The sequence below is a fragment of the Belonocnema kinseyi genome, chromosome 4 (assembly GCF_010883055.1).
Source record: "Belonocnema kinseyi isolate 2016_QV_RU_SX_M_011 chromosome 4, B_treatae_v1, whole genome shotgun sequence".
NCBI lineage: Eukaryota > Metazoa > Arthropoda > Insecta > Hymenoptera > Cynipidae > Belonocnema > Belonocnema kinseyi.
Genome location: NC_046660.1, coordinates 120119070 through 120145148, shown reverse-complemented (window position 1 = coordinate 120145148; position 26079 = coordinate 120119070). Strand labels below are relative to the sequence as shown.

The 26079-nt window shown below is 35.5% G+C and overlaps 1 protein-coding gene across 1 annotated transcript in view; it reads right to left on the bottom strand.

The window, feature by feature from the left end:
- LOC117171421 (homeobox protein SIX3-like) overlaps positions 1 to 21899 on the bottom strand; it is a 67851-nt gene extending 45952 nt beyond the window's left edge. Inside the window, exon 1 of the mRNA XM_033358734.1 lies at positions 20516 to 21899. Coding sequence (XP_033214625.1) covers positions 20516 to 21159 — 644 coding nt within the window. The 5' untranslated portion in view covers positions 21160 to 21899. The remainder of the gene's footprint in view (positions 1 to 20515) is intronic.
- Positions 21900 to 26079: the final 4180 nt, after the last annotated feature.

Here is a 26079-nt window from a genome sequence, read left to right as displayed (position 1 = left end):
ATCATGAAAGAATTGACTGCCAGAGAATATGGCAGCACGAGAAACTTGCAGAATTTATCGTAATTTCATGTATGGCACAATTAGTGGGACGCGGTCTCAGTGGCCGATAAAAAGAAAAACAAAGCTGGAATGATTTACCGCCCTTTAAGAGCGCTGTTGAGGTTAAAGGAGGCCAAGCTTTAAAATACGCACCAAGTACTAAGACAAAAAGGCAAGATATAATCCCTGATTAGATACCTCGGCATAAGCAAAAACAGCCATATTTGCTTAATGGCGACTACTAGTTGACATTTGCAAAATTTATATGTGGAAAACCGAAGCAACTTTGGAAACTCGACTAAGAAATTCAGATTCGAAAATGAGTAATTATTAATGAGTGAGGAAAACAAATACAAATTACTTTATGCGTATTCGTATATTACGAACGACGTGCCGACATAAAAATATGAAAGAATGAGAGAGCAAAGCTTGCCTGCTACTTCAAGAAAGAATATTCCTCGCTGGGAATAAATTCAAAAAATACATGGTTATTGCATTTATCTGACACGCTGAAAAAACGGTCACTTGGGCCAACTACTTAGGTTGTAAGACACGGTGCTGCTATGTTGTTAGTTGGGACAATCATTTACTTATTTGCTGGTACTAACTGAATAGTCAGTGCAACTAATGGAATTGTTGTATGAACTAATAAAATAGCAGTATCAACTAGTAAAATACCAATACCGTATCTTACTAACTGAATAGTTGGCTCAACTAACCATTTTTTTCAGTGCATAATTATCATCAGAAAATATCGCCCGCATTACTTACGGTCGTTCGAAAGAATCAGGCGTTCGAATGTGCAAGGACTTGGCATACTTTGTAACTCCATATACCGTAGCTAATTCACACGCGAGACTGAGGTATCGCGTTGTACAGCGCGTTAATCTAGAAACGCCGAGACGTATTATACTTTCTAATGTATTCGCTACTACGCCTCAGAAGAACTGGAAAAAAACTCATAATCCTGTGGTCCGTCTGATTTTTGAGAGAATGAGTAACAAATATTGTGAAAAGTACCATCCCAATTTAGGAAAACGTTAATTGTTTTGTTTGGGTTTGGTACAAGTCAGAGGCAAGGTGGCAAACGGTTAAAAAGTATCTAGTATATAACGCAATGAAAATGTATCACTACTTTTATCCCTAATACTACCACAGTATTGAAGTTTTAAGGCGTGACTAGAAGTTTTTTTCGTTTGGCCCGATACCCCGTGTTTCTTGCCTTCTGCACTCGAGAGGAGCAAAAGAGAATGGGGCGGAGACGCCGAAAGATAATAGGAAAGAATAAAAAACATACTCGAGTGCCACTGTCGAATCGAGTGTCATTTGTCTTCAGTACCAAGCTCCCTGAGGCAAAAGCAGTATTATCTGTTGGATCTGGATAGAGTGGTCGAATCGACATAATATTTTTATTTTGAGTAATGCACCAGCAGTCTAATTAAAACATTGATCATAATAAGAAAATACTAAAAAAGCTGCAGTTGCTTTATTAATCAAGGCTCTCAAAAAGGAGTACATATTAGAGGTGTACAGAAATTGTAGGATCTTAACCTTCTGATAGTGCGAGATCATTTTAAATTATTTTCCAAATACGAAATTTTATCAAAAATGCTGTCAACTATTCCTTTACTCTTTTTCTCATGCGACCCCCCCCCCCCCTCACCCATCTTCTCTATCAATCTCTCTGTGTCTCCTGCAGGCATACACTCGCTCCGGGCTGCTCTCGAAATCTATTTTCACCGTCCGACAGATGTAACTTCGCGTTTATAGCAGCGACGCGTGCATCGATCGTCAGATGTCTCCTCTTCGACCCTCTCCAATCTTCAGTCAATTGTTTCCAGCTAAACTGTTTGCCTTTCAGTCGGCACCCTTTTGCTGCGCGGGACGTCTATTTGCTCCGTTAAACGTTGCACGGCTCGAACAGAATGTGGAACGTTGAACTAAAAGTAGCAGACCACGAAATCAAGGAAACAGCGTTTAGGGACTAGATACAAATAAAATCTGATACCGAATAGTATATGAAGGTTTTATTTGTAAGTCTGACTCAAATATCCGTCCATTTATTCAAATAAAGTTGATGAAATGATCGTTATCAGATTTACACGGTCTTCTTGACGTCTTCGTCTAGGCGAGAGGCACACATGAAATTAAGACGGTCTCGCGATAGGTTTTCAATTTGAAAACAATTAATCACGGCGTTGCCTTGTGCAGTAACGGCTTAATTATAAAACAATCACGCGCGCCGGGATGAGTAAAAGACGATCGAAGCGTATGCGAGCTGAGCTGGTCCGCCTGTAGTATGTGCTAAATCATTCTCGAATCATTTGTTGCCAGTGCGAGCTAGCACGGCCTGGTGTAAATATCTCCCAACCATTCGCTAGTAAGAGCTAGAAGGCGATATTCTCGATACACGAAGAAAAGAAAATCCACTCACTGATTTATATCATAGAGAAGAACTAATCTACTGATCGATTGACTTATTATTTTGACATGCGGCTATAAGTTTGCTATTCGATTCTAAAAAATGATATCGTATGATCTACCAGTATATCCATCATTTCGTTTTGTCTATATTTCTTACATTATGTCCGATTATCTTTCCTTTGGGGGAAGAGAGTTGAATAGACTGAGCGAAGCTCCTCCGGTGTCTTCATTCATGCTCGAAGAGATTCCTTCTGTTTACGAGTTCTTGAAGATTGCGGGCCCCAGACCGCTAACCGTCTCGTGGTCAAATTGTCAGCAGCTTAATTAACCGTGAAACAAGCGAGGGGTTATCGGACAGCATAGACGAGACCGCATGGCAGGACATTCGATACACCCCCATGATTTAGGAAACCTTTATACGTGAGGTAGTCTTTGGAAAACACCGTTGGCATCAGGTACCTGGCTCACCAGTAACCGGATACCGCGATCTGGACCGTTGGAATAGTATATCACAGGTGGCAGGGGCTTGGTCCTCCTTCGACTGTCAGAAAATACTATATTCTCGCTTACTATCCGCTAACCTCTTGGTAAGATCCACGTGTCAGGGATCTATTTCGCGTCCTTGAAATCAGAAAAAATAAGAAAGAAATCTTCTCCAAAGCTTAACTCCTTGAAAGATCTATCCATATTATCAAGAACAATCGACTTTTTACTCTTACATTAAATAAAAAATGTAGGTGATTCACGACACAAAAAATGGGAGAGAGAAGTGTTGCAGGTAATCGTTCAAGCAAGGTAATAATCCGATAATTACTTCTAACTGAGGTAAACTTTCCATGGGCACAACCCTGTGACGTGCTACCTCTAGCGGAGTCCGCTGGAGATATCGGGGATTCACCACGGTGACTTTACCGCAGTCGCAGTTACTGTGATGGCGGTTACCCCACTTCGAACATTAGCTGCAAAATTGCTTACTTCCAGTTTTTTCTATGGACCCAGTATCTGAAAAAACAGTATCAATATATTTATAGTCTTGGATTCTTAGATTCAAAGTAACATGAAGTACTATTCCAAATTCAGGTCCCGGTCCTAGACTTAGACTCCTAGACGCCGCCTTTTGGGCCGAGCAGTTCATCGCCATATTTGTTCCCTACGGCGTTAACAAAGCCGTGCGAAGATATCGGTTACCACATGAGCCTGTTCGAATACCTTGAGTACTCTTTTCAATGCCTTTCTCACTCTCCCCTTTTCGAGACTGGTTCTCGTTCATTACTGTTTTTTTTCTGTTGTCTCGCCCTTTTCTTTCCAGTCATTCTTTGCCTAATACCGCGGGTTCTTTCAGCGAAAGTATAATGTGCTCTTTTAGAATCGTAATGAGAGGTAATTACCCCGTCTCTCTGTTAAAGATAGGTGACGATCGATGATGCTCACCAAGATCTATACGACCTCATTGATCCAAAGGTCAATTTTTCTATCTAGTGAAGAACAGCAGAGGCCTGCCTAGCAGCTTATTAAACTTTAATCGAAGTATCGAGAATAAAATCGATCTGGAGATTATATGTCAAGGTTTAAAAGATACTAATAATAATAATAATAAATAACAGAGCCTCGGTGGCTCAGTTGGTTAGACACTTGGACTTCACCTCAGAGGTCCGGGGTTCGATCCTTGAGCCGGTACCTCTGGAAATTTTTCAATGTACCTTTACCGAGGTTCTGGTGGTTCGGAACCTAACATAGATTTAAAAACCAGGAATTCTTTCCATAATGAATGTATAGTTTCTATTTTAGTATCAGAGACTGTTAAAAAAATGGGTACGCTTTTTTAAATTGTTAAGCAAACAAAACATGATAATTCCATTTGAGGTACCATCGCTACTGCCGAGATCAGTCGACTACGCAGTCGTAATGCGTACACTTGTATGACTTACAGTGTTGAAATCTGGCAATATTGTGATCATGTCGCCGGCAACATGAATCAACGGCTGACTGAGATCTACGTTGATCGCGCAAGAACCAAATGGTTAATTTTTTTTCCGCCTCAATTTTGAAATACTTTTTTTTCATTAAAAAATTTATCAATAATATCCTGATGGTGGTTACTTAGATATCAGTCAGTAAAGAGCTCAAAAACGCCATCTATTATAAGACGCAATGTTAAATATGACGAAATCAAAAATGTTAATAACTTATTTATAAAGTACCCTAGGCTTCTGAGATTTTAACTGAGTATTTTTCGTGATCGTATTTAGATATCGTGAAAGTTTGGTTGAAATGGTAATGAAAATTCTTGTAGCGATGGTACCTCCTTAAGATGATTCCTCAAAAAATGGTATATTTCAAAATTACCGGAAACATAGTCATATAGAGCTGGTTATATAATATCAAATTATTTAATTTATAAACTTGGATTTATGCAGATTTTACATAATACTTTATTACAAAATAAACGGATATTATTTTCTATATTTTGAAGATTATCATATTATATTTGAAGGTTACATTTGTAAAGCGAAATTTTAATGGAATGCCATTTTTTTTAGTGTGCCAAGATTCAATAATCATATTCCTCGTGTCCGTAAAATGCTTAAGTCCTGCATAATTCATTTTTTCTTCTTCAAAAAATGGATTATTAACAACTAATATTACATACATTAAACAGAATAACAGATAACATATTTCAAAAGAACATACACCGACCTCTCGATTTCGGCCCAGTGTCGGGGGTTGCCTTCAAATAGCCCTGGACTGAATTAGGGTGGCTCGAAACGTAAACAGACAAGGCCACTAAATCGTTTCCAATTAGAATGCAGGATATTAAGCAATATACTTGACTGAGTAATCGCGCACTACGCCCCGAATATTGCAAACCGCTTTCGTCCTGATCGCCTGAGAAACTGCGGGTACCAACAGTTCTAGGAAGGCCGAAAACGGGGGGACTAACAGCGAAAATTGGATATATCTATAAACAAACTTTTCAAAAATGGATTAATTTCTAAAAATGAAAATTTGACTTTTAATCACCGTCCAAATTTGAGAAAACTTGCCCTTCAATCCGAAAAAATCTCTACTTTCTCGGAACCTACAAAAGTTTTCCAATCCAGCTATTCCAAATTTCCACGATTTCACTCCGCAGTAATGTATGTCGAAAGTTTGTTTCTATTTCTTCCCAAATTGAGTGTTATTTTTAGGATCGCTTTTTGTCTCCTGAAAAAATAGCAACATGCTGTATATGACTTATTGGAACACCACCCTTCGATTTTTTTCCATTTATTTCAGGGAATGTTCTATCTCGAATACTGATTTTGAGACAAAGTTGCGTATAATTTTTTTAACCTTTATTCTACAAGTTAATTAACTTTTATTTTTACATTTCTCCGGAAATTTTTCTATTTCGCATGCAATATGATCTGAAACGAAATATTAGATACATTGTAAACTTCGCTTATTAATATACAGAATATATTAGATGATAGTCCTTAAGATTAGTTTAAGAAAGTATGCGTTGAAGGACGATGTTCGTTGACAATGAGACTGCTCGAAAATTGACGAGTGGCGTGAAAGAAAACTGAACTGGGCCCCCGTGTACGATTCAATATCGACAGACGAATTAGTAGCTTGTGGTCCAATATCACCCCCTAATATTTCGCCCTAGTTCGTCCTAAGCAGGGGAACACCCGTAGAGAAAGCGTGAAAACAGGCGTACATTAGCTTGCTTCTAGGCCGGGGGTCCATGGTGTTCGAGAAAACAAAAAGTGATCGCCGCAGAAACAAGTGTCAGCTGCCCTACGATTCAGCCACATCAAGTAGTTATTACTTGTAGTTGTCATGTCATGACAATTCGCTCTTTCAGCTACATTGCTTAAGATCAGCTCTTAAATTTTCCATCCGAATATTCCACAAATGCATCAGAATATCACGCGATAGGGCAGGGCAATGAATCATTAATTGTATCATGCGTGCATCTTTCGAATACCTTTTGACAGACAACGGTAATATTTCTAGAATGGTCGTTACTTTTCATTTTGGTAGCTTATTCATAACAATTTATCAGTTATTGAAATACTATTATTTACCACTATTGTTGACTGGTCACTTTTTCATCATTGATCAAGACAAGTCCATCGTGTTTCATTGCAGCTTCAAATGAATAATGATTTTGTAATCGTAATTATTATGTTTTGTTTAAATTTGAGAGATCTATGGCTTGCAAAGAAAATGAATCAAATTATAATAGCTAATTGAATTCAAATCTGCAATTACAGTAGAAACAAAGACTGACTTATAATGATTAAAATTCTGAAATTATGACATTGTTTGACATTTTATCTTGAAGAGTCTGATATTTTGTAAAAATGAGTTTGTCCACATTTCTCTTTCCTGTATCACGAAAAAATAAACTTATTCATACTGCACACTGTTGGTTTCAGAATCCAATAAACTGTTATTGTTCCTACACAAATCAACCTTTTGTACTTTGTAACTTTTCCTCTTTTTTCTCATTGCATTCAGGGATGAATTGAATCTCGCAATAATTTACCAAAAACAGAATACATCAGTTAAAGTGGAACAACTTAAATGCACGAAAATTTGGTATATGAATGCGTAACGCGTCCATTTACTTATTCGAAAATTTCATTAATCATTGTGATTCTTGACAAGTTTTGACAAAAAGTTTCTCCGTGATTCGCGAGGCCACCGTGAATCACTAGCAGTAAAACCCTTACATTTTTTTAAATTGGTTCTTTTAGTATCGTCTGCAACGTTGAAATTCAGAATCATTAGAAACTTGGAAGATCGCGATTTCTATATGATGAACAATGCAATCTATCACGAAGGTCTCGTGCGGGCAGGTGTCATGGCAATTCGACGCTAATGATTCGAACATCCAACGCGAAATTAATCATTGCCTTTGTCTTCGTGGTTTTTGCCCTCTAGTCGAGCCGAGTAACGTTCGCATCTTTTGCGAATCGCGCTACGACCCTCTACCGTTTCATTATTATATATTTCGCATACCTTCTATTTTTTGTTTCCAATCTCATTTACTTTTTTTTTTTTGACACTCCAAGTCAAGCATAAGATTGCAGTCAGTATTATTATTATTATTATTATTATTATTATTATTATTATTATTACACCATTAAGCCATTTACCTTTCGGGGTAGGCGTGACTCACTCGGCAGGGGAAAGGAGTAGTGTGTGGAAGAGTATTAATGTGACAAAGTTCACTGAGTGTAATTAATAGACATTTCATGGGTTGATCTTTATTCTATTCGCTAACTCGCCGTGTGGAAATAATTCCTGACAGACTGGAATTATTCTAGTGCCAGTACTGGATTACTCCTGGCTATTTGTTCACGCCGAATGAGATTGGCGCTCTTTTGGCGCTATCTGTACCTACTAGATAGAAAAATCCATAACGCAGTTCTATGTAGACCCACTAATGTCGCTAGCTCGAATTTGACATCACATTAATATACAAATTCTGTCCAAAATCTAGCTTGGCTCTAGAAACGCACTATACATAGATCATTGGTAAAATATTAAATGAAAGGCAAAGCTAATATAAAAAATTACTGCTGAATAAAGACATTTTATCGTTAGCTTTCCTAGGAAAGTAATTTTCCTTTTCGTATGACATGTATCCAGTACTCATATACATTTAAATGGCATATTTCCTAACCTCAAATATTATTCAGTGCTACCAACAGCACTCAACTTTCATCATGCAATGCAATTTCAAAACTGCTACCAAAAAAGTTGGCAACAATAACCGGTACCGGATTGCAAGAATCAGATGTTCGCCATGCCGCCATTCAATGTTAATACGTTTCGTTTCGCGACCACGAGGTTTGAAGCTTTCCAGATTCTTTTTAGATCTAAGGGCGTTGGAATCACGAACCAACCACAAAAATGGATTTTCTCATTTTACTCCATAAATACTAGAATTACATCTTTTCTAGATAATCAGGGCTTAGTCCTCTTCAATTAAATCTTTATTCGGATCAGAACATATACTAATTGCAAAAGTTTTTGTATGAATGTGTTCTTTTATTCTAACCCCAGCATTTGAAAAAAAACGTTTCATATAAAAATTATTGTAATTAACCAATTTTTCACTCCAAATAAAAATTTGATTTAATGCAGGAATAAGCCCTAATGATTTCAAAAATATGTAATTATAGTATTTATGGAGTAAAATGAGAATTCAATTTTGAGGTTGGCTCCTGGTTCGAAAACATTTGCGCACCGCCCCAGCATAGTTTCTTGAGATAGCGCCAGTATAGACTCGTGGCAGTCTACGCTGAACAGTATAGCGTCATGAATTATTTCCACACGGGTCGCCTTCTCATCAACCTTTCAGATCCCATACGCGGATACTTCAAGTAACTTTAACCAGAAAGAAAGAAAATCCTGTACGTATAGAATTATGGTAAGAGGTAGATTTAAACGTTACGAATTAGGCTGCATAACAAGGATGACATTTGCAATTTATTTGTGCTTATTTCAGGTTATAAAGTTAACGGAATACGTGTTACATGACACTTTGTCAATGAAATAGCACATAAAGGATGAACGATGATGGAGGAGGTTACGGGAAGTAAGAAATAGTAATTCGAAGGAGTTTATCTTAGCGTTAGCGAAGGTCATTTACGGAAGCTTTATTGTCGAATAAACAGGCTGAACACTCAGATATCTGAATTTAAAAAAAAATCCATTTTTGTTGAATATGAATTTGAATTCATTACATCATAATATTTATTTCAATAAAACCTTAATAATGTTTAAACATCAAAAGTGCTTGATGTGTGAATCAATCATTGAAAATAATAAATCGTATATAATTACACAGACACACAAAAAAGTCTGTTACTTTTGACAAGACACATGTATTCCTATGTATTTTGATCCGCTAAATCCACATCTGAGGTCAAAATAGCACCTTTCACAATTGGTTTTCGACATAACCTCAAAACCCCGTACTTTGGATTATATGATGGAATAACATGTTTTTTCACGGGATTCAAGCTGCTGATTCCAAAAAAGAGCCAGATTAGTCAGATAACTGACGTATGACAGTAAAGTATGACCCGCTATGACCTAGGATTAAAAAAAAATCTTTCAGCAGCAACTTATAATGCGACATTGCATTTTTATGGATTTTGAGCTGCAGAACCCAATTTTTAAAAGAAATCTGCATAGTACCGAACAAATCTGTTACATTATTTCAAGTACATACTGTATTACAACAATCTGCTCTCAGAGATGCCTTTCTCATCATATTTATCGTAAGTAAGCTGACTGCGTTTCTTCTGAACTATAAATTCTGCGCCTCGTGTGTTATGATTTAATCATAAATCTTCGGACTAGAGTGTCCATCCAATTGTCCGATGCTAAGTTAAAACAAGGAATATTTGATGCACCTCAAATTCGAAAACCCTTGAAAGACGACGTTTTTGTTACTAAAATGACTTTGACTGAGAAAAAAGCATGGCTTGATTACGAAAACGTCGTTGAATAATTTATCGAAAATGTTAAAAGCCCAGAATGGAAAAAACAGGCCTCAAGAATGATCGATAGTTTCAAAAAATTTAAATGTTTAATGAGTTTACAGCTACATTTCTATCATTAGTTTACTATCTTGTCGACGGCTAGAAAATCCACTGATTCATCAGTGAAAAGTTTGCTACTGAGGAATAAGTGAGAATCCGCTGATTTTGATTCAGGGAGTACATTCATGCAAAATCAACGCTAACTTGACTTACATATCAAACTCGACGCCTAGAAATACACAAATCTAATTTCGTCCTGCAAAGCACCGCTCAGACAATTTTGTTTTAAGGTTATGTTCCAGATCTTCTAGTTATATCATTTAACTAATACTATATATGAATTCAGCAGCTTGAAATCTATAATAAAACCATGTTTCACCATCATATACTCAAAAATACGTTTTTTGGGTTATATAGAAAACCAATTGTGAAAGGTGCAATTTTGACATCAGATTGGGATTCAGCGGATCAAGATCCATGGGAATACATGTGTCTCGTAAAAAGTACCAGACTTTTTTATGTGACTGTGTTATACTTGTTATTAGGCTACGAAATTATAATTGGTTATTATTTAAAATAATTATTAAGTTCGACTTAGTTATCATTTAGGCAATCAATAAATTCATTATAAATTTACTACGCATTTCAACTGAAAGAAAATGTTGTTGAACATTCATTAAGCAAATTCGTTGTTAGGAATGCATTTCGTTTATTAAGCTTTCAATCACCTTCAATCATTATTCTTTATTACTTATACTAGTACTGTTGTACAAAGTAAAAAGATACATAAGTGACATTTCCGCTTAGGTCGATTCTTTCATAGCCAAGTTTAAGTTAAGAGAATATCCCTAAGTGACATTGTCACTTTTGTAACTTTTTAGTTTGTACGGCAGAGTAAGAACTAAGAAAAATGGTTATTTTATTAATTTTATTATAACTACCATTCTATTTTGTTGTCTAATATAGTTAAACCCAGAACAACGATTGGGGCGACTCTTCAAGGAGTAGTGCGAGATATCTGAAACCACAGAACGAGGTCTGCGTGAAAACCCAAACAGCACGAACCTCTAATACACTGGGGACTTTATCAAAATCTTATAACTTTGGGGATGGAAGAATGAGAGTACGGCAGTCGCAGTAATGTACCCCCGAAAAGCCCAGAATACAGGTCTGATGTAAAGTCGTGAGTAGAGGGTTGGCGCATTGGCTTATCTACAATCTCACACATGATAGGAATCTTTCTGAATATTCGACATTTTTTTAGTAACCAGGGTAATTTCAGTCAGCGAGGGGTTCCTATCAAGTTTTGCCTTTCTATTTTCTGAATATGAACGGAAAATAGTCGGGACCTATTTAATTCTGTTACAATTTTTATGGTTGACCCTATGGTTGGCGCCTATTTTTAAATATGGACCCAGAACAAATTTCTTTAGTGTATGGCTCTATAAAGCATAAATAACTATAATAAATGCGATTGAATTCATGTGAAGATGTCTCCAGTACGTGCACATTGCATAATGCAAGATTCTTATAAGATTCCCGCGTATACCCTACGCCTGCGGGAAGATAGTGAATACAGCAAAATTTTCATGTCGAGTCAGCATGAAAGTTCCTGTAACATAAGACGACACGTAGGTAACTGAATTCCGTTTATGGAAGCCGGCCACGTTTTCCCGCATGATAATCCCAGGGACATTTCTCGGCCGTACGTTTTTCGTAGACGTTGTGCCATTGTAGCTTTAGATGCTGGCAGCTAGAGGCAGACACAGCGACCCGCCCCGAGGATGCAGGAGGTCCTTTCGTGAACGTCGATCCGCACACCACGCGAGTCAAGAGACGGCTGTCAGCATCGCGGTATATTTTCGCGGTCCAGCGAACGAGTTATTCAATATGCTCAGTCCCGAAAGCCCTGGAGCAATCTCTCCTGCTTGTGTTACGTGCCCTCAGACGCACACCCATATTCGTAACAAATATTCATGGTGTCACGGGTAGTTGTACTCATGTTCTGCTATTTATATGGATAGATAATGTATAGAGACAGAGAGAAGCTTCTTCATTATTTATATTGTCTGGACAATAGGTTTATAAAACTTTTAGTAATTTTGCTAGTTTTACAGGAAGTGATTATAAATTTGTGAAATTACGGAAAACTATTTAAACTGCTGAGAATTCGGTAAGATTCACAGGATCACTATGACTATACTGTCCCTATTTTAACTGAAGATTCCGTAGATCTAGCAGACTCTTTTCTTCGTGCAACATGTGGACGTAAATTGTATACTGTGTCACCAAATATTGGAAAGAATAGGGAAGGGGGGGGGGCAACGTCAACCAGTTAAAGTCAATAATTTTTTTGAAGTTAATGAGATGTTGAATTGGTCTATTTTTTCTCATTTCGGTTTCTACATTATTTGATATCATATTTCTATAAATATTAATCACATGGAAAAAACAATGATTAGGTAATTTAATTATTTCTAACAAGCCGTATTTCATCGGCTTGGCCCCTCACCTGAGGACAAAGCCGACAAGTGTATCACCTAAGCACTTGTAAATAAAATTTTCGTCGGGCCTGCCCCCCTGGCCAGATCTCATATATTTTAGACTTGAATTACATCTAATTAATATAATTAGATTGTGTAATATTGTTTTATCTGTTAATATATCAAGTTTTAATACTGTAAGTATTGCCATTAAAGTTGAAAACTTTATATTTCTGTCAGCGAAACTTCCATTTTTTCGTGGTAAAAACTGTTTTCTGTATAATTTTTCATTTGCAACGTCAATTTTCAAAACTTTCGTAAGTAACACTATTCTCTGATAAAATAGATTTATTTGATGCAAAGTAGCACCAAAAATTGATAAATAATAGCCATGCTATAAGGAAAACCACCTTTGCCCCCCTTACCCTACTCGAAAAAGAAATTTTTTATTAGTGGCTAGCCCATTAAATTCGATTTTTAAAAAAATACTTCAATATGCTGCGCACATTTTTAGAGATGATAACTTATTTATCGCAATCAATGAGTCATGGCTCAAATATTATATTACTGAAAATTTTGAATATGAAAAAAGGGCATCTTATTTCACATCAGGACACTGTCTGAAACATGTCTGTCATATGTCAATTTTCAAGTTTTAATTTTCCTGAAACTATAGTACATTTTAGACTGATGGCACCCTATTCTGGTGCAAACCCATAAACCACCTAATGTCTGGTTATCTAGCTATAGGGGTGAAAGTTGTTACTCCTTGGTATGCAAACCATTTTTCAATAGTGTTATTGAGACAAAAACAAATTAATAAACTTTCGAATTAACAGACTCTAGCTGGAATTTAACCAGCTTTACGTTGCGGTGGGGTATTACTTACATAACACTTCACTTTTTCAATTCCAGGATAAACCGAAAGGGGAGAAGAACGATGTCTTTGAGAAGCTGGTTCACGAGCAAGAAGAGGAAGGTGCTTTTATGAACATTTATATCCTTTCGGAAAAAGTTTCAGTCAATTTCCATATAGTAATGCAACATCTGAACAATGCTTGTATAAATCTTCATTGCATAATATTGAAAATTGAGCGAGTGATAGTGAATCTCCTAAGGCGCTTCGAGAAACAATTGTTTTGCGGTGTACATCATTACTCGCAACAGAATCATTCATGTGAAAAAAAATAAATAAAAATGCAGTTGTTACACGAGATTTTTCCCGAGGTTAAAATTGGAGGATTTTTTTTATGTTCAGTTTTTCATAGCACTTGGAAGCCAAAATACCGATTTTCGATTTTTAAAAAATCGGCTAATTTATTATTTTAAAATCTATAACTATTCTTCAAAAACAAAAAAGCTCTCATTGAAACCTGGAGAATTATGTGAAGTACTGCCCCAAATTTCAAAACGATTGATCAAGTAGATTTTGAGTTACGGCGTACACGGACTTCAAAAGTTTCAGGAAAATGCTTTAAAGTTTTACCCACTAAAACATTCACAATAAAACTCGATAATTCTTTTATACGTATAAATACTCATAACTCCGTCAATTTTGCACCGATCGACCTGAAATTCTGACACAATATTCTTAAGATATTAAGCATTCAATAAAATCTTTTCATATGTCTGTTTATCTTGAGTTTTGAAACTTTTCATATAAACTTTTTTCGAAAGTATGAAAAAATGGTTACCAGGTTTTTACCATTAATATACATATATTAAAATTAGTATACACGTACGGTATACGTATACTTAATTGCATGTACGTGGATACTAAATTCAACATATGCGTATTCTAAATATACTGAACTCTAGTATACAGAGTATGCAGCGTTAAATGCAATATTACCTTCTATACTGACCTCAGCCGCCCAAACTAGCAATACACGACTGGTCCAGTACTGATTAAGAGAGAGCAAAATCCATTTTCATGGTGAAAATCATGAGTCATGGGTTTTTGCGTTTATATCGGTTTATACGCAAAATTTGAAAAAATATTTCAATCAAAAGTTGTAGATCTTACCGAGATACATATTTTTTGTTCATTGCCATTTTTTCCAATAGTGATATTTTCCGAGAAAATTAGTGATAAGTTTAATGAAATGCTACAGATTTCAGTGCAGTATCGGGCTTCTTGCTAGTTGACGTCACAGATTATAAGACATTGAAAAATGTTAAGGGGTGTGACCTTATTTGTTGTGACTACTCAACGGGGAGCCCTGCCGCGAGACATTGAGAAGAGGAGAGGATTTGACCAACATAATTGTTGTGATCAGCCAGAGAGGTATCTTCCCGCCCCCATGAGGCCTTGGAAAGAGATAGGGGTTTGAACGCAATTATTTCTGTGACCGGCAGAAAAGGGATAATGGTTTGACCAGCATTATATATGTGACCAGTTACAGAATGGCCTAACACTTACTGGATTTAAGCGGATTCAATATTGTTGCATTTACTAAATTTCAATTACGATTTTCTCATAAATTATCAATCCCATGACACTAAAATTTGCAGCTATTTTCACTGTTATGTTCATAATCAGCGCGTCGAAATACACGGGTAAAAACCGGGTTCACCCGAGAACAAGCTTCATATAAAAATGATAATCAATAATAAGCAAAATGGTAATTAATTAACTAATAATTAAATTGAAAAATATTTACATTAATTAAATAATGCTTTTATATTTAAAGTTAAAGTTTAAAATTTAAAGTAATAATAATGTTAAGTGTAATTATTATTGTTGCATAATTATATCCACTCATATTTCTTTTACTTATCATTATTTACTATACTATACACTTATTTTACGCGGCAATATTTACTAAAGTCCACAGAAAATGCATGCCGATTTGAAAATAGGCATGTTAAATGGTAAATTTAACCATTTACTATTTTCCGTGACCGAGTTGCAGAATAAAAATGCAATGATATAAATTAAAGAACAATTAATGGGCGGAAATCCTAATAGTGTCAAGTGCCACTTTTTTCGAAATGTTTATTTTTTTATTGGTCGATCTGACCAACTGTAGTCTTGCCTGGTTAGCGAGATACAGACGATTTCAATTCAGGCCAATATTTTCGCAAATGACAGGGTTTTGAATGCATCGCATTGTTTACACCACCTTAGTGTCACATTGAAAAAAACAAAACATTTTTTCACAGAAAACGGGAATCAATTCGGTAAAGAACATAAAAATTAATGTTATCAATTTTCATGAATATACATGGAAATTATCATGTTTTTCCGTCACCCTGAAAAATTCAGATAATAACACTTTATTCGAAAAATGAACAACTGAAGAGCGTAAATCCTAATAGTGTTCTATTAGGATTTACGCTCTTCAATTATTCATTTTTCAAATAAATTTTAATTTTTTTGTATATAGCTGAATTTATCATCATGTATCATTTAAACTCTGAACAGGCTTCTGCCATTTGTTTAAATAACAGGTTGGTTCGGCAACACTGCTCCGATCTATGTTGCTGATCAAACTTCTTAGTAATCACCCCAAGTGAGGAGCCTCATAAAGTCACTTGAGCCCAATGGCCAATGGAAAATTGGAAGATCGTTTTAAGCCATCTTTGTATTAACTCTTTTATTAATCTCTTGACTTTTTTCACATTGTACGCTGTTTGGCTTCAAATTTTAATTTCCTTTTCTTTTTAGTTTTGTAACAACTGTCTTTTTGAATACTACACTAAATTTTACAGTAATAATTTTTTAGCACTAACATACCTTAATCTCGCTTAATAAATTACCTATCAACGTAATTACCTGATAAAAATTAGCCATCACGTTTGATCCTCATATAACAATAGGACTGCATAAGAATTGCAGCTTTTACTTAAATATAAGTACAAACTTAGAAATCTTTATACAGCTCTATGTAAAAAGTTGTTCTCTTTTAATGACATAGAGCTCGATTTTACACGGGCTGGGAAAGTCTTTATAACATATGATGGTACCCATTAATATTTACAAAGATTTAATGGAAAAATATAGATAAAATGAAAGTATTTCAGTCTACAGATTAGATAAATGATTTTTAACCTAGGGATTATTAATAGATAGGAACCTTAAGCTGGAGTCATAAAGGAAATAAAGCAGCATTCTTAACGCATAAACGAGTTTACGAGAAGCACTTGAGCTGGGGAATCCCGAGTTAGTAAGTATAATATTTCCTAACTAAGTTTAGTCACGTCTTTGAGGAAGAATTAGGACCTGAGTAAGTGTCCGAATTTCCTATTTTTCGCCTTTCCTGTATTGATACCTGTGTTGCACCCACCCGAAATTAAATACATAGTCAAAGGGTCTTAAGCTTTCATTTAGTCGAGTACAGGTAACAACTGGTGGCCGTACTTATAGGCTATTCGTCGCCTTCTCGTTGAGATTGCTGTCATTAGAGCCATGAAGGTCTTCGAAGGAAGCTGGAGATATTGGGTTTTTCCCGTGGTCCTTGGACAATCGCTTAGACCCTTAGGGATTTTTCAGTCCCATGGAAGACAAAATATCTTGATTTACGATCTGCGGAAAAACCCGAGTTCACTTCTGTTATAACTATACCATCTCTACTGACCAGTCCTTCCGGACAGGATTTTCCCGAATTATTACCGGCTCTAGTCTATTACTCTATTCTATTGTACAGGACTATAAGTCACATTTCATTTTATAAATTTTATCTTATAAGCAAATAAACATATATAAAGAAACATTCCCGTAAATAAATTTAATATCTTGTTAAAAAGGACTTCGCCATGTCCATCATTTCAGAAAATCTTGTTGGTGGGGGGGGGGGGGATTTGATTTTTATCTGGGTATTAATATAATTCCCTTCAATAATCTTCAGAAATTAAACGCATAATAATTTTTAAATGTCTTGTCACGAAAAACACGGACTTTCTTTTAGCTTTATCATGTTTTACACAAAAAACACAATTTGTTGTTAAAAGAAACCTTGTTCATACTGCTAATTTTAAATATGAATGGTAAAAAATTGTGAAGTAAACGTATACCATTTATAGACAATAAGTCTTTTTGTAAAAAAAAGCCATGATGAAGTTATAAAAAGTCACTTTTTTCGGGAAAGAAGGCATTACAAATTATACTCGTTTAAGGTCCTAAACTGAAGGTTAAGTTCGTTACCCAGCCAGTTTGGATGAAAATGCAAAGCTAGATTATTTTCAAAACTTCGAAGACCACTTTTTTTAAATCACTACCCTACCATATTCTTTCAAATTAGTAACAATAGTTATTTATTTTTTATTATATTCATTATATATCATATGGTATCACTATGAATCAGATACTAAATAATTCCTTCAAGGAATTAAATGCGACATACACATAATACTCTAAAGAATTATGACTTTCGAGCTTGATATGTAACAAATATCAATGATTCAATTTGTTGTTAGACATAAGAAATGTGAACATTTCAGACCTAGGATTCTAATATACGAGACGCTGTTAAGTTCTGATACTTTTTTGGTTAAAACCTTCCTGCTGCCTAGTCCCAGGATTGGCGCTGTCTAGGAGTTCGTTATGAATTTTATTATATGAAGACTGTTCAGATTTCATCTAGTTTCTAGGCAGAAGCACGGTTTGGACTTGAAAGAAAATTAAAACATAAGTTTGGAATAAAATATTTTGGAAATTGCAATACATAATAAAATAATATATTGAAGTTATAATTAATTTATAATACTATATAATATGTATAATATGTACAAATGTAATGGCCACAAATTTTGAATATGCAGCGGATGTGGAACATTTGATGTAACTATCCGTGTTATTTAGGTGCACTTTTCCTGTCGGGAAGGGGTTTGGGATTTGACCCGGGGAGGATTGTGACAATGCCTATTTGCCCTCCAGCAATTAATCTTGTGGACGAAATGAGGTTAGGTACGTCTCTCTCCAGGAGAGAAAAGTATGCCCAAAGAGAAAATTAAAATCCGGGAAAATATGCCGAAAGAGAATACTGACGTACAAACTAAAAAGATATTGTGTACATTATGTATGTATTTAGTTTGTACGGCAGATTACACAACGCAATATTTAAAGTGCTTATAATTGTGCAGTAGAAGTTTTAAATAATTTGAAATCGAATTGATTAAAAATTGCATATACAACATCGGGAGGTATCGAGTATAAATAAATTGCCGAGTTTTTCTCGTTAGTATATTGTAACTATCTAATTAGCTGAATATATTCTTTCAATATACTTATTAGTTATATATTTCGTTCCGCTGATTGGCATCTGTTTAGAATCAATATTAAGAATGTAAATGAAGTATGCTCTACAACCCTAAGTTGCAATTTAGGCTGAAGACGAGGGAAGTTGTGCGAAATACGATTTGAAAGTCATAATTCGAAAATCGTCCGACCGACGGCAGCGACCCTCCGTCGGACGTCAAAATGAAATTATGCGCCCCTCGTTCAGAACTTTGGGGCTAGGCACAAAGGCTCGTTTGTCGAGGACAACATAACAATTTGACTAGAGACCAAAACCACAAATCGTTTTGCGATTAACTTTCATTAAACGCTACTTTATAATTGAGTCTTTTGAATTCATTTTTTTTTTTCGTAAATCGGGCTAAAATAATATATAAGTCTACATAAAAAGACATAAAAAACTTCGAACGAAAAGTTCATTTTTTAATAAAAAGAAAACCTGAAAAATAACAATATACCTTTGTAAATATAAGAATGAAACAATCATACATAAATGCGCGCTTTTTTCTGAAAGTAAGTGTAAGCCAAACAGAAGGAAAAACTGACAATCCAATGGAGCAGACCTCGTTGATCTTTGATGATGATCATCAACATATTAGATCAGAATCTGTACACTCTAAAAAAAAAAGAAAGCGTCTACGTGTATCGAAATTTAGGTACACCAAACAAAACATTTATTTAGGAATAAAGCCACATAACTGCACACTGGCAGTCACATACATCACATATATCGATCACAGCTTTTGTTCTGCGTTCAATTAATTTTTAGTACGTGCCAAATTAATTAAAATGTGACTGCGAAAATAAAAATTTCAGTTACTGCAACACTGTTATGAATAATTTGAAATACTTTCCCGAGACAAATCATTCATATCAAATCAAATTTATTCATGACTTTTTTCATGGATATATTCTAAATACTCAATGCACAAATATGCTAAAAATAACTTGACACCTGTCGTATAGATGAAGAAAATAACTTGCCCCTCTGCATATTTTTGTAAATAATTGAATAAACCAAAAAATACGCATGCAAGTATGCTTCCTGCTATTATACTGTTTTGATTTTTTAAAATTAAAAATATAAAAACAAAGTGTTAAATTTGCGCCTAATAAAAAAGGAAGCTACTGAATACTTATAAAAATACATTAAAGACGCGACAGCCAAAGGGGCACCATCATGTGCAGAAACGTTTAAAGTTTTCAAGGAATTCAACCGTTATCATTTTTATTAGACCCTAAACTTAACAACTTATATCAACATTCTCAAACAAATAAAAAAAAAACCTTTTACATCAATAAATTTTCTTAAATATATTATATTTAGGTTTAATATAAAATTAATTAAAAGTAACTAATCATCAGTGAAATATACGGCTCATGTCAGAACAAGAATATTCCGTCCTGCATTTTTCTCTAATATGGAAAGAGAAAAGCACCTTTTTCGACTTTCGAAAAACGAAACCTTAAATGAATGATCTGTAAGAAAAATGAAAAGTGGTTTCCTTCTAAATAGTCATTTAAAAAATGACACAACATAAATTTCCGGACAGTCCGTAAGTTTGTAACATGGTCGAGTCGAAACATTTAGATCAGACAAGGGAAAATGGTTTATGTCCGGATGTATATATAAAACTCTTCTAAACTATGTGTCTGCCTAAAAAAATGATGCTATTTTTTAAAGGTGACAAAAAGCTCAAGAATTTAATCACATTCAGTCAGCTACCTATTTAGATAAACAGTATATGTATGTACAGTGTTTATCTTTGACATAGGCTTACCTGTTTTTAGCAGCAGCAGCTCTGTCTCTCTGTCTCCTGTTCTTGAACCAGTTTCCAACCTGCGTAGGTGTTAACCCCGTAGCTGCAGCAAGTTCCCTCTTCTTTCCCGGGTTCGGGTATGGATCCTGAAGGTACCACTCTCTCAGAAGCGACCTGGTTCTCTCCTTAAAACAATGAGTCTTTTGCTCCCCGTCCCATATGGTTCTGGGCAGAGGAAATTTCTTTCTTACTCGGTACTTGTCAACGGGACCAAGCGGTCTGCCGCGCAACTTTTCCGCTTCCTGATAGTGCGCCTCAAGCCACATCGCCTGTAGCTTACCGTGTGAATCTTTGGTGAACTTGTGCCTCTCGAGGATGGCGTAGAGTTCTCTATAATGCCCCGCGTGAAACGCCACAATGGCCCTCGCCCTTAAAACTGCCTCACTCTCGTTTAGCTCCTGAATATTCGGATGTGCAACTGGCAAACTCCAAAGAAACCTTGCCAACCTCTCAATGTCGCCACTTTCCTCTAGAGTCTCACACACCGACGCTACCTGACCAACAGTGAAGGACAGCGTCGGCAAGGCAAACACTGGTGATGGCACGATCGGACCGTTCGTATTCGGCCCCGTGGTGCCGGGACCAGCTGGTGCTACGGCTGACATCTGTATCACTTTTCAATTGATATGTCAATGGCTTTCTTCGCAGTTCCGTTTTCTTAATTTCCCCTTGAATCAATCTTCCTCAATGCGGCATCGAAATCTCCGTCATCTCAGGCAGTACGTGACTAGCACATACTTTTATACTTGCTTCTAGCACTTTTCATCTCCATAACCTGCCTCTTTTCAGATTAAGGTTATCACTAGAAGAACTGATCCTAACATTATTTCCAATTGTCCGAAGCGCCATCCACTATTCAAAAAACTTTAGTATCATCGGTAGGAAAACTTCCACGTGACTAAAGCCACATAGACGTTTTACTTCCCCATCAGCGTACTATTCTGTTGTTGAATACAAAGATTGTATGTAACCAGTGACTTGTGGGTAATCGCGGCTATCGACTGAAGTCAATTGATTAATAAACTAGAGAGAAAAGCACCAATCACAGCACAAACACAAAACTTGACAACTGTCAGTAGTCCTCTTTCCTACCGCACAACACAAGGGCCCAAGACCCTGAGAGGAACTGATTTTTACTAAACTTCGATAAGTCCTTCGAAAGTGACAGTCAACTTGACTCAATAAATAATGAACATTGACCGATTTCCGGGAGGAGGTGATAAGTTGTTAAAAACGGACAGACGTTCAGGGTTGCTGGAGGAGAATCGCGATCTGAATGTGCAAAACCCGGTGAGATACCGGCCCGCGCGGCTCCTTCAGATTATGAGATCACGCGGGGCTGCTGCTGCCTCGATCGTATCGGATAGCAAACTGGTTTCGCTTACAACCCGGCATCTCGGACCCAGCCCTACCCAGCATGATACGTTTGCACCGGGAGTTCTCTCGTTCGTTCTTCGCCACCTTCCTACCTATCTCTTCCCCCATGAAACTTCGGCCAATGAAAGGCCACGCCTCCCTGCCAGCCGATGATTGGCCCGATCCCATCCCCGTAACCATGGAAACCTTTCTTCGTCCTTCTCCCTACATCCTCTGCTGAGCTTGTGCCGGTTTAATTATCCCCTCTTTTTATGGGGGCTTGATCCCCCACTCTTAACAACTTTACTTCCCTCCCAAAGTGCTGATCTCACGCCCCTCTTCTCCTGAAAGAGAAGGATCGTGTGCGTTTGTGTTTATCAGCATGAGCTCTTGCTTGTGTGCGCGTGTGTGAGAGGGGGTGGGGTGGAAAGGCCGACGGCAGACTGAGGGAGGAAAAGTCGAACATGATCCTCAAGCTGCCGTAATCTCTCTGTGCTCTTCGTGACTTGCGGTTCGCCAATAACGGGCAAAGATTGACAGTTTTTGTTTCTTTATCTATCCTTCGAGCCGACAAGTTGTTCAAAATCGTGTCTTTTCTGATTGCCCTTTCATCGATGCTTTTTTTTTATTTGAAAATAGATTCTTGCCTTACAATGAAACTCACAGATCATGTTTTGGCGAGATATTGTTATATGGATTCCAATAAATATTATGTACGGTATTTCTTTGAGTTATTTTTATAATAAATTGTATGTTTATGAGAATACTGTTAAATTTTTTGGCACTTAACACATTTCTACAATACATATTTAACCGTACAAAAAAAAAGATTCAATTGGAGTCGATCAACTGCAATTGCAAAATGAAATCGTTATTGAAAATTTTGGTGAACCACAATTGAATTTGAAAACGTTAAATTTTATTCAATGTTCAGTTGCTAAATTGCAATTAAAAATTCGCCCATTTGAATTGAGTTGGATGTCTGCCATTGCAGTGAATTGCAGATATGTAACATATACTGTTAAAAAAATCTGATGAAAATTTAATATAAATGTGAGTGAAGTCATTTGCATATACCGCCCATTAATTTGAATATATAATCATCTTATAAAATTAATATACATGTAGATTAAAGTCGGTTAGGTTTTATTGATTATTTTCCTATTTGAACTTTTCCACTTAAAAACCAGTGTCATTTATGTTTATCTAGGAAAAATATTACGTTTTATTATTTATAATTGCAAATTACTGCCAAAATTGTTTTTAATTTGTGCAAAGTGGAAATATTTGTCTTTTCTGAGAAATGATTAATGTGCGGTATTTTAAGTTTAATATACATTATACATACCCGTGCAGAAATTGCCAAATGTTTGCCTTATTTCCGATTTGGGGCCAATCGGGCACACAATTTTGGGGTTGATAAATTTGTCCCCCTCTAGACCCCGGCTTAACAGCCAAGCTTGCCAGTAGATGGCGCTCCATTAATTTCGGGGACTAAAGTGGGTTGACTCCAAATCGACCAAGTTTCAATGAAAGCAACTTCAATTTAGAAATTAAAACAAAAAATAAATTGCAAAATACCTTAATGGTTTATCATACACAAATACTGGCTGTTATATTGCGTCGTTTGACTTTTTCCGTTTGCTCGAAAAAAAGTGTCTGACATACTCCAATTTTTTCCTATCGTGATCTGTTAGATAACCTGATATTTATATTCTCTTATTATGTCAAGCGTAAAAAATACTTCAATTATTATTTGTAAAAGTGGCAAAATAAGCGGGAAAAAGGCCAAAAGTGAGCTCAAGACGAGTGCGTAGGTATAGTATACTTCAAATTATTCCTGAATTACGTGTTGAAGACTATAATAAGTAAATTTATTAAGAATGTTAAGATGAAACCTAACCTCGAAATGAGATTATTTATTCTAAGAAAAGTAGCAAAAGTAATATTTCATTTGTTGAATGTGAAAACGAATTAGATCAACGTCATAAACATATTTATTTTCACGTATTTTTAGGTAATTTGATGTAATCAGAATGTAAACACAACTTTCTTATTTATATTCGCTTTTGTAAAAATAACTTAAAGAGCCAGTGCGATATTATAATCCACTTATTTCAAAATAACTTTTCACAATTAAGTTCAATATAGAAATTGAAAGCAACTGCAATTTAGAAATTAAAACAAAAAATAAATTGCAAAATACCTTAATGGTTTATCATACACAAATACTGGCTGTTATATTGCGTCGTTTGACTTTTTCCGTTTGCTCGAAAAAAAGTGTCTGACATACTCCAATTTTTTCATATCGCGATCTGTTAGACAACCTGATATTTATATTCTCAAATTTCAGTAAGGAGGTGATATATTCGATTTTCATATTATTTTATTTAAGAATCCCTTTTAATTAAGAATAAGAAGAATACATTAATATGGGCCCGATCGGGGCCAGGCATGGTTATCTCTGGGCACAGCGCTTGGACCCCGATCGGGCATCGTGTTTCATTTCGAGTCTGGCCCCATCTAGATAGCCTGATTTGGGCCAAATTCTGCATGATCTGGCCCCGATCAGATCCAAATTGAAATTTCTGCATGGGTACCCGTGCAGAAATTATCCAACTTATTCTCAAGTTCCGATCTGGGCCCGAGTGTATTTTCCCCATGTGGCCGCAAAGGGGCAGATGGTGTGGCTCGCGTCGGAACCACGTCGGGTCGGGTTAGGTTAGACAAGATTATATAAAGTTTTGTGTTGTCGCGATATTGTTTTGTTTACATCGAACTAAAAATGCCAAAAGATTAATATGAAGACTTATTATTATAAGAAGATTAATTCGAAACTTCGTATACTTATGTGTTTTGACGCGCTGATCACAAGTATGATAGTAAAAATACCCGCAAATTTTATATTCAAGGTCAAAACACTAAAAAACTATAAAAATGTAATGTTTTTCCGTTTATTTCAGTCAATAATACAAATATACAATAACAAAAATAGATAAAAGTTATAGATCTTTCAGTAACACACATTTTTTGTTGGATATGTTTATACCCTACAACTGATAGTTTTCGATAAAATATACGATAAATATTAAAAATTAAAGAAATGTTGCAAAATGTTTAGCAGTTCGATTTAATTGTATGAAAAAATGATTAAAATTATAAAAAGAATATGTATTTTTAAAAGATCTAATAATTTTTACCTGTTTTTGGAATATTTTTAAAAGATTCTTCAGAAAATTATATTACTTGAAAACATTACTTTACACAAAATATATGAATTTCCGGATTGGTGACATTATAGATTAAATGCTTTTAATATTTTCTCGAACATAATCTTACTTTTAAAATCTCATTCCACGTGCCCTATGTGCGTTAGTCAAAAAAAAAACATTCCAAAAGAATATTAAAAAGATTCAAAAATATTTATAATTGAAATTCATTTATGATTGTGTGTGTATGTAATAGTTCTACATTTAAACATTCGTTTTTAAAACAGTATAGTTTTCTCCGAAATGCAAACTCTTAACAATAAATTCAAGGAATACAAACAGTTCAATAATGTAGAATATTGAAAAATTGAAGTTTTGTCAAACACAAAGTTTGAAAACAAATTATTAAAAAACTTTTAAAATTTTACTAATTATAGAAATAAAAAATTAAAGGGACCAGATCTGGACCCCATTTTGGATGTACAGATCTCGGCCCTGTTAGTTAGAGCGTTTCATTTACGGTCTGGGGCTAGACAGATTAACATATCGGGCCAAATTTTTCCCGATCGGCGCCCCACCAAAATTTCTGCACGGGTAGTCTCTTAATGGTGATTTTGAATACTGAGGTTTTAAATTTAATATACAAATGTATATTAAAATTGCAAACACTTTTAACAGTGCAGAACTAGTATTATACACCAAAAAAGCCACGTGTTTTCGATAACTACAAAGTGATGGATTTGAATATTTCATAATATTAAATATTTTTATATGCTATTTCAGTTTAAGGCTACATAGTCTTAAATATATTTATGTTTAATTATTAACATTTTTTTTCAATTGAAATCAATCCCCACCGTATTCTTCTTATTGCTTTCGATTTTTAATCGTCATTTCCACATTTTCATTCCTTTCAATCGGAATTTTTTGCATAGAATGCAAAATTGAAATCACGGGAAT